Consider the following 13,057-nt stretch of genomic DNA (forward strand, 5'->3'; position numbering starts at 1 on the left):
GAAAATAGCAGCTGAAAACCTAAAGAGCTGAGCAGAGAATTAAATACCTTCCCAGTGCTGAGGAGTCAGATTTAAGAGGGGCCTTGGTAAATACCTTGGTCTTTCCATTAAGACAATGAACAGTAACCAAGGGAAATAATAGGTAATAGAAATAGACTCATGGGTGATTTAGAAATCAGAGTGATCAGACAGAAACAAAAAATAAAATCCCCCTACAAGTAATATATTCAAGAGAAAAAGGAAAGGATGGGAAACTTCAGGAAAGACCTGGAATTCATAAGATAGAATCAAACTGAAATTTTGACACTGAACTATTCAATGACTGAAATTAAGAATTCAAAAGATTTAATAGCAGCTTAGAAGCAGAACACAGAATTATTGAACTAGAGATAAGTTAATTCAAAGTATTCAGATTAACACACAAAGAGAAAAGGATGATAAATACAGACAAAATTGTAAGAGACATATAGGATATGGTGAAAAATCTAACAATGTAATTAGAGACAGAGGGAAGGAGAGAGGGAGGGAGGAAGGAACGGAGAGAGAGAGAAAAAGAGTGTAGGGGATAATCAGAAGAAGCAATAAACTAACAGTGTTAAGAATCTTGAAAGATTAAGATTCTTTAAAAATAATCAAAGCAGGATAAATATAAAGGAAGCCATACCAAAGTACATTATAGTCATATTGCTGATTACAAAAGACAAAGAGAACAAAAAATCTTGAATGAAGCCAGAAAAATACAATCAATTTTCTAATATATAATAGAATAGCTACCTTTTTTTGAGCAATTACTTTATGGTCACAATTTTATTTCATTTTTTACCATTGGAAAGGTATGATTATTATCCTGACTTTGAAAATAAGGAACTGAGACTCAAAAGAGGTCAGATAACATGGACCAAGTCACACAGCTGGGGAGCAGAGGAGCTGGGCCTCAGACTCCTCTCTGCCTGATCTATAGCCCAGGCTCCTCACCACTATGCTGCTCTATTCCTTCAGGAGAAATCCAGAGCATTATCACTTATGACCTGGCTCTGGACCCTGGCCGCCCACGCTCCCGTGCCATTTTTGTTGAGACAAAGAACAGCACACGCAGACAGACACAGACCTTTGGCCTGAGGCAGAAATGTGAGACCCTGAAGCTATCATTACCGGTGAGCAGGAGAGTGGCCAGATCCCTGGGCTGAGAATGGGTGGTCTTGGGAAGCTGAGGAGGGCAGATTCCCAAATCCCCACTATCTCTCAGGTTTGTGTGGAGGACTCAGTGAGCCCCATTGCCCTGCGCCTCAACTACACTCTGGTGGGGATGCCCTCATCCTCTTTTGGAAACCTTCGGCCAGTTCTGGCTGTGGATGCTCAGAGACTGTTCACAGCCTTGGTGAGTCCTTGAGTTGGGGCTCTACAGGGTCATGGAAAACATCAGTATTTCATTTCATTTTATTTCTGACTAATATTTCTGTTATATGGGTGGATCACATTTTATTTATTCATTCATCACTTGATGGACATTGGTGGTGTTTCTTCTCTCCTATTCTTATCACTGTGTCTCCTTCCTCTACCTCCAGGTCACCTTTAATGTCACATTTATTGTGGGGTCTTATGTTGAAACTTATTTTACATAATTTTATTTCAACATTTTGTTTAATTGTTTCACTTCATTATTTTCTTTCCTTTCATTTTATTCTCTTCTATTTTTTTTTTTTTACAGTTTCCCTTTGAGAAGAATTGTGGTGATGACAACATTTGCCAGGATGACCTAAGCCTCACATTCAGTTTCATGAAGTGAGTTTCTTTTCCTCATTGCCTCCTTTGAACCTGTGCATGATGTAGAACCCTGTTCATGATGTAGAACCCTGTTCTTCTCCTGGCTCCTAAGGGAGCCTTCGGAGAACAGCTAGCTCTATTGGAGCTCTGTGTGCTGCAAGGTCCCTAGTGGCTACTCTGTCTGAAATGTCTCTAAGTGCTGCACTCCCTTTCCACTCAAACAGCCTTCCCACAGGGAAGCCCTCAAGAACCTCCTGGCATGTTTTGTTGTCCCTACAGCCTGGACACCTTGGTGGTGGGTGATCCCCAGGACTTCATTGTGACTTTGACTGTGAGAAATGAGGGTGAGGATTCCTATGGGACTCAGGTCACCTTCTACCACCCATCTGGCTTGTTCTTTCGGAAGGTGTCAGCAGCCCAGGTAGCCAGGTCCTTCTTAGGCCCAATCTGACCTTTGCTTTCCCCATCTTCATGGCTGCTGGTTATTAATACCCCTTTCTGCCTCCTTTGCCTTCCAGAACCAGCACTCACAGCGATACTGGCGTCTGTCCTGTGACTCTGGTTCTTCCACTGAAGGGCCTGTGGCTTTGAAGAGCACCAGCTGCATCATAAACCACCCCATTTTCCCAGGCAACTCAGAGGTCTGAGCTACCAGCTCTTCCTCTCCTTTTATCCATTGTCTTCATCTGGAATTCTCCTCCTCCTCCTCTTCTTCCTCCTTCTCTTCCTTATCCCCTCTCCTTTTTCCTCCTCCTTCTTCTCATCTTAAAAATTGAAGATTCTTTTTTTGCAAAACAGCTTTTGTTTTGCTATTGGCGATTAAACTCAGGGGCACTCAATGACTGAGCCGCATCCCCAGCCCTTTTTTGGAATTTTATTTAGAGACAGGGTCTCACTGAATTGCTTAGTGCTGTGCTGTTGCTGAGGCTGGCTTTGAACTCGTCATCCCCCTACCTCATCCTCCTGAACTGCTGGGAATTGCAGGCATGTGCCATTGCGCCTGACATCAAACGGCTTTGCTGAGATATAATTCACATACTATAAACTCATCCATTTAAAGTAGACAGTACAGTGGCTTTCAGTATATGCAGAGTTGTGCATCCATTGTCATGATCAGATTTAGAGACCTTGTTATCAGCTTTCCACCCGCTGATTTACTTATCTCTATAGATTTGCTTATCCTGGATATTTCATCGAAATGGAAACATACAGCATGTGATTCTTTGGAATCAATTTATTTGAATTAACATTGTATGTTCAAGAATCATTCACCTATCAGTACTTCATTTCCTTTTATTGCTGAATAGTATTTCCATTGTATGGGTGGATCACATTTTATTTATTCATTCAACAGTTGATAGATATTTGTGTTGTTTCTTCTCTCCCATTCTTATCACTGTGTCTCCTTTCTCTACTTCCAGGTCACCTTTAATGTCACATTTAATGTGGAGCCTGATGCTTTCCTTGGAAACCAGCTACTCCTCAAGGCTAATGTGACCAGGTGCGCTGTCCCTGCCTCTCCTACGTACCCTCTCCTTTGAGGCCCCAGCCCCTTGTCCATAGTGAACCTTTCCCCTTTCCTGATTCTCCATTTAGATCATTTGTTCATTCAACAAATACTTACTGTGCACTCACAGTTGTGTTGAAGGCTTGTGGGACAGTGGCAGATAGGACAACTGTGGTTCCTGTCCTCACAGAGGTTATAGACACAGAGGTTATGTGGCACAGATAGACAAGAAAACTGGCAATCATAATACAGTATGAAATGAATGACTAGATGGGGGATGTCCAGTGTTCTTGGGAGCTTGGTGTTCAGAGAAGATTCCTGAAGAAAATATATTTTGTCTGTGAGTCAATCACTTAAAGACAGGAACTGAAGGTGGGCAGAAAGACAGACAGAAAGAAGCACCTACCAGGCAAAGCCTAAAGCCTGGAAAGATCAAGATGTGTTTGAGAATGGCCTGAGCACATGATATAGACTTAAGGCACTGGTTATGGCCATGTCACAAAATGTTCCATAAGTGGTTTAAGGGAATTTGCAGTTTAACTTATCAGAGTGACATGATTATATTTGCATGTTAGAAAGGTCACTTTTCAGCAGGGCTGGGAATTGGATTGGAAACAGTTTTAAATTCAGAGGTCTAGTTAGAAGTCTGTTTTAGCCACGGGCCTGGGCTATGTAGGGGCAGAAGGGAGTTAGAAAATAGTCAGGTTTAGGATGCAGAGATAATAGGACTTGGTGACTGACTGGAGTTAGGAGATAAAGGAGAAGGAGAAGAAAAGGCTGATTCTCAGTTCTTAAGTGCTGACTAAGCTCTCTCTTTCCCTTCAGTGAGAACAATATGCCCAGGACCAACAAAACAGAGTTCCAACTGCAGCTGCCTGTGAAATATGCTGTCATCACAGTAGTCACCAGGTGCAGGCCCCCAGCGACCTAGCTGAGCCTTCTCCATTGGCTGGACACAGCCAATTGTGTTCATGAATCTGTGCTTGTGTTTGTGTGTGTGTGTGTGTGTGTGTGTGCATGTATGGTGTGTATGTGTGCACATGTTGCTTCTGTGTGAGTGGCCTAACTGGCACCCACCGTGTCTCTGACATGCATCGCCCTGCTCTTGCATTCTCAGGGCTGCATTATCTATGTGCCTGCTTACTCCTTACACACTTAGCCTGTGAGCCCCTTCCAGGGCACCCCTCATTTCTGTCACTTCCTGTTCTTTCTTTCTTCCTTTAGTACTGAGGTTTCTACCAAATATCTCAACTTCACGGCCTCAGAGAAGACTAGTCATGTTATACAGCATCAATATCAGGTGAGCACAGGGAATGTCTGGGTCCTAAGAGGATGTTGGGGAGGGAAATTTATGTGAAGAAAATATATAAACAATGATGGAGATGGGAAATGTGTGTGCCAGACACAGCTCCAAGGAAGATCTCACTCTGCACACACACAAGCATATATATCGGTATGTGCACACATACCTACATGATGAACTCATTTTATCTTCATAAAGACTCTCTGAGGCACTGTTGCTACCCTCAGTTTACAGATGAAGAAACTGGGGCTCAGAGAGGTTAACAAAACCTGTCCAAGTGCCAGGCGCAGTGGTACATGCCTGTAATCCCAGCGGCTCAGGAGGCTGAGGCAAGAGGATCATGAGTTCAAAGCCAGCCTCAGCAAAAGCAAGGCACTAAGCATCTTAGTGAGACCCTGTCTCTAAATGAAAAATACAAAATAGGGCTAGGGATGTGGTTCAGTGATTGAGTGCTCCTGAGTTCAATCCCTGATACCAAAATAACAATACAAAACAAAAAAAAAAACAAACCCTGTCCAATGCCTCTCAACTAATAAGTAGACTAGCCAGGATTTAGGACATGCCTGTCTGGCTCTCAAGTGTGTGTTTAATGGCTATTCTCTCCCTCCCAGAAAGGGAAAGGACACTTGGGCCTTATTTAGGTGTACTGGGCTCTAGGAAACAGGGAGGCTGAGTCCAAGAGTTGGTGGAGTACAAGTCCAGAAGCCTGATCTCTCATTCTTCCCCTGGTGTAGTTCAACAACCTGGGCCAGAGGAGCCTCCCAATCAATGTGACCTTCTGGGTCCCTGTCCAGCTGAACCATGTGACAGTCTGGGACCACCTTGAGGTCATCTTCTCCCAGGTGAGTCTGGCTGGGCCTGAGAAGTGGGTCTGGTTCCTCCCTCCATAGTCTTGATCTTTCCTAAAATTTGTTTCCTGCACTGGACTTTGGAGGCTTTCTGACCCTCTCCTGGATCCAGGCTGTCTCATCCTCCCATTCCTTTCTCTTCTCATGGTGTCTTTCTTTCCTCAGAATGTCTCAAGTGCTTGCCATACTGATAAGAGACTCCCTACCCACTCTGACTTCCAGGCTGTACTTAAGAAGACCCCAGTGGTGGTGAGTAGCCTCAGGAATACATGTAGACCCTTGGTGGTCCCCTCATTGGAGCTCAATATGGTCTCTTGACTGAGGGCTGAGCACCAATGATGATCCTGCATCAGCATCCTTATCCATTTCTCTCTTCTCCTTTTCCCCCCTAGAACTGCTCCATTGCTGTCTGTCAGATAATCCAGTGTGAAATCCCATTCTTTGGCATCCAGGAAGACTTCAACGTTGTCCTCAAAGGCAACCTCTCATTTGACTGGTATATCAAGGTATGTGGGATCCTGAGACTTTGTAGGGCACAAATGTGATACTTCAGGACCCCAGACCTGGCTATTGCTCTGCTCTTTTCCACAGACTTCACATAACCACCTCCTGCTTGTGAGCACAGCAGAGATCTTGTTTAACGATTCCATGTTTGCTCTACTCCCTGGACAGGGGATGTTTGTGAGGTCCCAGGTAACTGGCTCAGACACAGAGGACTGTTGGAGGGAGGAGAGGAAACTGGGTTTATCAAGATCATTTCTGGTCAGGGAGGGAGAAAAAGAAACAGGTGGGGACTCAAGAGTGAGGGCTGGGATACTGGGAGAGATGGGGAGGGAACAGCCTTTGGGTTCAGGGGGAGTACAGGTCTGATTGGGGAAACCTCCAGAAATTTGGCATCTGTCTGCTCTGATGCACCTCTTTTCTCCTCTTCCTTCCCCAGACAGAGACCAAAGTGGAACCATATGAAATTCACAACCCTGTGCCACTCATTGTGGGTAGCTCCATTGGGGGTCTGGTGCTCCTGGCCCTCATCACTGCTGGACTGTACAAGGTATCCCCTGGTTGGCCCTCTTCCTAACCCTCCTCCCATCCCTTTGTGTGCAGAGGTTTGACTCCTAGTACTGCTGCTAGCTATGTGATCTTGGGCAGATTAGGGCCTCTCTGTGCCTCAGTTTCTTCAGCTGTAAAACAGTTATCAATACCCATTTTGTGAAGGAAATTGGGTTAATATATGTAGAGCAACTAGAATGGCCCCTGGTACTGAAGGACTGTCATAGAGGGAGTAATTCTCCTATTTTATTTTATATTTCTTTCCTGGTTCCAACATTGATGGGATTTCCTTTCCTGCCTCATTTCCCCAGTTCCCTTCTACTCTCTGCCCCATTATTTTGTACTGTTCTTTATCCTTTTGTCCCCACTCTTGTTTTGCATGACCCTTGCCTTTCCACTGGCTTCTGTGGTCCTTACACCTCTGTCTCTGCCCCAACAGCTTGGCTTCTTCAAGCGACAGTACAAGGACATGATGAATGAAACTGGCCCCCAAGAGGCACCACCCCAATAACAGCTCCTTCTCCAATGCATGGTCTCTTTGACAGCAAGCAGGACTTGAGTCAGACTAACATGCAAGTCCCTAGGGTGCTGAACAGACATGACCTTTAGGAAACTGGTATATTTATGTCTCATGAAGACCTGCTTGGGCTTCCATTTGTGTGTATGCATAAATTGTGTATATGATTCAGGTGTTTTCAGCACCTCTTGGTCAGAAGGTAATTGGCTGGGGGACCTGGGGTTATGGCTCAACGGTAGAGCACTTTCCTAGCACATGTGAGGCCCTGGATTTGATCCTCAGCACCACATAAAAATAAATGAAATAAAGGTATGTGTCCAACTACAACTAAATAATATTTATAAGCCCAGACAATTACCTTATTATTATTATTTAATAATAATAATAATAAAAAATAATAAGGTAATTGGCTGGGCTTCCTTGTGTGGGGGTAAAGATGCTGTTGTGCCTTCTTCTGAGAAAGGTGATGGCAGCAGCCCTTGTGGGCGAAAATAAAGGGAAATGCAGCAGGAGCTCCACCCTTTGACAAAGGAAGTGACTTTCCTGTGTGGGCAAATGAGCAGACCCCTGGAGCCTGTGAAGCCAGAACTTAAAGTACACAGAGAAGCCGTGGAAGGAACCAGGAGCTTGTGAGCTGGCAGGATTCTGTCCAAATCCATTCCATACTAGAGTCAGTGGGCCCAATAAAGATGTCCAACGAGGAATGATAACCCTCCCTTTATTTATTCGTTTATTATTTCAAAGTTACTTTTCGTTTTGAATTGATAAGCCTGTCCATCATTACAAAAATTGAAAGACATTCAAGAGTGAATGGTGAAAAGTCTCTCTTCCCTCCTTGGGGGGCAGTCAGGGTTATATATCTTCAAAATTCTAGGCATGTGCAAACGCACACACAAACACACATACATACAAGCCTTTTTTTCCTTTTACACAAATGGTAGCATACTTTGTACTGTTCTGTATCTTACTTTTCCATTAATAACTCAGATTGTTTCATGCCAAGATAAATTACTTTTTCATTCTTTTATACAGCTGCAGAATGTTCTATTGTGTGATTGTGTAATAATGTAGTGAACCAGTCTCCTTTGGATATTTTATTTCTAACTTCTCACTATTATCAGCAATGCTGAATTAATAAATTGGATGCGCCATTTTCACATATGTGTAAGGATAATTTATAGAATACATTCCTAGAAGTTTGAGTTTCCCCAAAACAAATCCAAGACAAGAATTTGAGTGACAGAAGTTAATTTAAGAAGTGTTTCCATGAAATAGCCTTAGGTGGGGAAGTAAGCTGGGAAAGGGAAGGCAGATGTTAATGGTGTTATTGTCAACAAAGATATGAACCCCTGGAGCTTAATTCCAGTGGAAAGTTCTGTGAGACAATGAAGAACTTGTGTGTGAGCATTATCCCAGCCAAGGGAGCAGTGGGTAGAGAACACCAATAGTTATTGGCTGAGGGTCACTCTTGGTGGGGACAGGGTGTCAATCCTGTGGCACTTCTGGTTTGCCCTGAATGTGGGCAGAGTAGACTCTGATGGCCAGAGAAAGAGATGTAAGTGCTGCCAGTTGAAGTCTGAGAGAAGAATACAGCTCCTTGCAATCCCATGGGGATATGAGTGGGGGTACCAGCAGCACTGGCTATCAAGTGCAGGTGAAGTTTTGATAACTATTTCCAGGGGACCTCCCTTCTCTGTCAGAAGCCCACTTGCCATCTCCTACACTTCTGTGACTGCAGTAACCATTCCCCTGGCTTTAACATATATCCTCTCTAATACTGGTGCTCTGTTAAGGGGCTACCACTGGCTATTCATCTGAATTTCACTCACAAGGCTTAGATCATACCAATGGCCTGAGGTCACACTGATAAGAAGAGAATGAAGCTGGCATTTAATCTCAGCTCTCTGTGGCATTACCATCTTTCCAAGGGATGAAGAGTAAACATCATGGTGTGCCACTTTTGGACCTTGCAGATGAGGGCAACACCAGAGAATGCCAGAGACAGAAGGAACCTGAATATTGACTTTGAAGAACTACCATGTTAGCCTTGTACTCCACATTTTTATACTGATATATATATATATATATATATATATATATATATATATATATATATATATATATATATATATGAGAAGGAACATTGACACTGTTGAAGGTAGACACATTAAATTTGGCCTGAAGATGTTTTCACATTTGACTCCTTATATAATGAATCGTAGTCTGACTTAGTACATGACTGAATGAAAAGTCTAACTCAGGAGTCCACTTTTGTAACACAGCTGAATCTTGGCTGAATACAGGCTGAGCTGCAGTCAATGGCAGGCATCCAGATGATTCCTTCAAGGCTATTTAAGCGCACTTCAGTTTGCTATCCATGCACACTGCCTGGCCATGTTGCAGGCCAGAATTCTTGAAACAGTTCTGGTTCTGAGGGTTGCCTGGTTCTAAAATTGTAAATGAAAACCAGTTAAGATCTTTAAATTTGTTTTAATTTGTCTTTTGAAGACATTGTTATTTTGAGCCTCTGATACAGCAGCTGCTCCTTTATTGTAACTAATATCACTTCTTTCCCAAAGATCATTTTCCTCTTTGTTCCAAGAAACTGAACTTGTGACAAAATTTGAAGGCTCCTTACTGATGCCCTATCTCCTAGCATTTCAGTCCCCTTCCTCTATTACTTATCATGATATGGACAATACCCATATCCATTCTGGGATGGTCATGGGCTACAGTCTCATTTTCTTCTTGGGTAGAATTTTTTTTTTGTTGTACTGGGGATTGAACTCAGGAGTGCTTAACCACTAAGCCATGTCCCCAGACTTTTAAAAAATATTTTATTTAGAGACAGGATTTTGCTAAGTTGTTTAGGGCTTACTAAGTTGCTGGTACTGGCTTTGAACTTGTGATTCTCCTGCCTTAGCCTCCCACCATGCCCTGCTGGGTAGGACTTCTTGGTTTTGTCTCCAAAGGTTTATCCTCAATCTCTGAGAGCACCATGGGAAAGGTCCTACCCCTTTATCCTTTCCTACCTGGTGGCAGAATGACCTGATAGAGAAATTAACTGACCTGTGTGCACTGTAGAAGTGGGAGAAGGTACTAGAAATGTGATGTTAGTCGTGGTATGGATATCCAGTCCTCCCTCTCTGCATCGCACTCTGGTCTCTGAGGCCAGGATCAGTTATTTGAGGCCCTGAGTACCTCTGCAGTCCCCTTCTGATCCTGCTCCTCCCTCTCAAGCTCCCAGTTCTCAAATGTACCATACTTAGGTGACCAACCAGAATCCTTCTGAAAGTGAAAGGTACAATGATTAGTCATTGCACTCAGATGCTAGGCCTGTCTGGGACAGATCAGAATGTGTTTTGTTCCCCTACCCATACCCCTTTTCAACTATTGCCTATGTTCTACTTTTTTTCCCAGAACTCAGTTCCTTTCTCTATCATCTGACACTTGTCTTAGTTTAAATGTTACTTCCTCCAGATCCTCTTGACTTTCTAGTTGAGAGAAGCCCTACTTCTCACATGCTGCCATAATAACCTGAGTTTATTCCTCTGAAAAGTATACATTCCTCAAGGACAGGACCCCTATTGCATCCCCAGACTCTAGAACAATATCTGGAACATGTAATAAATAATTGCTGAGTATATGTGTTGAGTAAATGAATCTGTGAATGAAAAGACTTGTGTTTCCCCAGATCCCTGTTCTTTTGTGTTTTCTACTAACATAAAATGCTCTCAAAAATCTATTTCCCTCATCCCAACAAATTTCTTCACAATGATATAGTATCCAACTGAGCTGCTTCATGTTCTCTATATCCTAAGAGACTGAATATACTAAGGAAAATGAATGGCCAGACTATATATAAAATTAGGCCTCTATGTGAAAAAAAGGGGAACTCATATATTGTTGATGTGAATGTAAATTAGTACTGCCATTATCAAAAACCAGTATAAAGTCCATCAAATAAATAAAAATAGAACTAAAAAAAAAAAATAAAATAAAATTAGGCCTCTGACTCCCATCTGCAGCAATCAACACATTAGCTACAAAAACCAGCCCAGGAAGTCAGCCTCACAGGAAGTCCGATCACTATCTCTAACAACCAGTCCATGAAATCTAATGGTTTTAACAATTGGCCTCATGTCCAAGTCTTGATTAATAATTGAAAACTTACTTAATTTTTGTCCTTGCTTCCAATTCATGACCAATCAGAGAAAATCAAATATGTACACTTATCCAATCTCATAGGATGGCTGCTTTTAGCTGCCTGCTTACAGCTTCTGATCAGAGCACATATAAACCTTTCTTTTTTTTCTACTATTAATCTTTCCTACTCCTCTTCCTTCTTTTTAAGTCTCTGCAGTGATGGTGTCAGAATTGCCTTTGCCTGTTCTCATTTGGTTGGTCTTTGTTTGCACAGTCCTTTGGTCCAACAACTGTGAAAAATAAATGAGTAAAGCAATTTCCTTTCCACATTCTCCGTGGGCGTTCCTATTTGAGTACAGGTTTTGGAGAACAATTGCTAAAATCATTCCTTTTATCTTCCTCCCACCCCACATTGACCATTAAAATATGAGGTGTCTCAGAAATCCAGGCTGAGTGAACACAAGTTGAAGGCATTGGTAGTCAAGTTCTGCCATATTTACATCTGCCTATTGAGGGCCATCCTACTACTGAGCCAAGGCCAAGATATAGAAACTGGATGTGATGACCTAGCCTTACTCCCCCTCTCTGGAATTATTCTTCTCTCAATTCACACAGGAATTTCCAGCTCAGCCTCTCCCAGGCACAGCCCCACTTGGCCCACAATCTCCCTGAGACCCTGGATATCTGCTCTGTTCTGTGTTCTTAGTTCATTTCCCTAGGATTCCCATGTTCCTTCCTTTTGCTCTAAAAACAGATTAAGATCAAACTATTTTACAGTCCCTAGTTGCTGTCTGTGCTTCCTTGCGATCCAATCTTCTGGGTTAAAACCAATTTTTCAGTTGCCATGTTGGTTGCTAAAGGCTTACAATTGTTCCCTTTTCTGGAGAATTTTCTTAGCTGAATGGGAAACTGGGTGGTGGGGTTGAGAGGTGGAAGAGCACTCAGTGACCAATGACTGACTGTCAAAGGGAGCACCATGGGCAGACTCTAGTCTCACAGTGGGACCTATCCATGGTGCAATTCATGCTTCCTCTGGGATCAGGCTGAAGTCAAATTCTAGTGGAGACCAATTCATTGTCACTTTAGCTTCTTTTCCTGCTCTATCCTGGCTCATGCCCTTCTCCTAAGAGCCTCCTTCAAAAAACTGCCATCTCAGATTCTGTAACCTAGGAAACTTGACCTAGGATGATTGCCATTCTGAAGAGCTCCCAGGTCTATATGTTTTTATCTTAATAAAACACAAAAAGTCTATTTGTTTCCTTGTTCTGGCTATAGTCAAGCTCTTAAGGGCAGAGATTGTCTTTGTGGTACCTATAATATTCAGAGAAGAGTAAGGAGCTCAGTAGATACTTGTTAAATTAATTAATGATAGTGACAAGACAAAGAGGCTTGAACTAGGCTCAGTAAATTATGAGAAAGTGATTGGGCAATATATAGTGGAAATAAATGGACCTAGTAATATTTTCTTGTACAGATCACTACTTATTTCAGGTGATGCAGACAAAATAAACTGAGAGAATCTGTCATCATCAGATCTGTCTTACAAAGCAATGATAAAGGGAGTTTTTCAACTGAAAGAAAGATGTTAACAAGTAGGAAGAAACACGAGAAGATACAGAACTCATTGATAAGGTTAACTATATGGACAAATTCAGAATGCTTCAATAATGTAAGAATGCTATATAAACATTACAAAATTTGTTTGTACAAAGTTTTTTTGTATAAACATTACAAAGTTTGGCTTCTAGTACAAAGACTAGAACCCAAAACGGTTTAAAAAATATATTATTATGTTAAGAGATAGGCGGTATAGGGCTGGGGTTGTGGCTCAGTGGTACAGTGCTTGCCTCACATTTGTGAGGCACTGGGTTTGATTCTCAGCACCACATATAAATAAGTGAATAAAATAAAAATCCAACAAC

At 42.4% G+C, this 13,057-nt stretch overlaps 1 protein-coding gene across 2 annotated transcripts in view; it reads left to right on the forward strand.

The window, feature by feature from the left end:
- The window catches only part of Itgam (integrin subunit alpha M), a 45,890-nt gene extending 37,744 nt beyond the window's left edge, over nt 1-8,146 (forward strand). For both annotated transcript variants that reach the window (XM_027948437.2, XM_027948438.2), the window contains exons 17-30: nt 1,000-1,154; nt 1,247-1,378; nt 1,709-1,782; nt 2,044-2,185; nt 2,283-2,405; nt 3,186-3,265; nt 4,097-4,180; nt 4,496-4,571; nt 5,309-5,416; nt 5,588-5,671; nt 5,815-5,928; nt 6,014-6,115; nt 6,363-6,473; nt 6,912-8,146. In XM_027948437.2, coding sequence (XP_027804238.2) covers nt 1,000-1,154; nt 1,247-1,378; nt 1,709-1,782; nt 2,044-2,185; nt 2,283-2,405; nt 3,186-3,265; nt 4,097-4,180; nt 4,496-4,571; nt 5,309-5,416; nt 5,588-5,671; nt 5,815-5,928; nt 6,014-6,115; nt 6,363-6,473; nt 6,912-6,983 — 1,457 coding nt within the window. In that variant the 3' untranslated portion in view covers nt 6,984-8,146. The remainder of the gene's footprint in view (nt 1-999; nt 1,155-1,246; nt 1,379-1,708; nt 1,783-2,043; nt 2,186-2,282; nt 2,406-3,185; nt 3,266-4,096; nt 4,181-4,495; nt 4,572-5,308; nt 5,417-5,587; nt 5,672-5,814; nt 5,929-6,013; nt 6,116-6,362; nt 6,474-6,911) is intronic.
- Nucleotides 8,147-13,057: the final 4,911 nt, after the last annotated feature.

The sequence above is a fragment of the Marmota flaviventris genome, chromosome 19 (genome assembly GCF_047511675.1).
Source record: "Marmota flaviventris isolate mMarFla1 chromosome 19, mMarFla1.hap1, whole genome shotgun sequence".
NCBI classification, from domain to species: domain Eukaryota; kingdom Metazoa; phylum Chordata; class Mammalia; order Rodentia; family Sciuridae; genus Marmota; species Marmota flaviventris.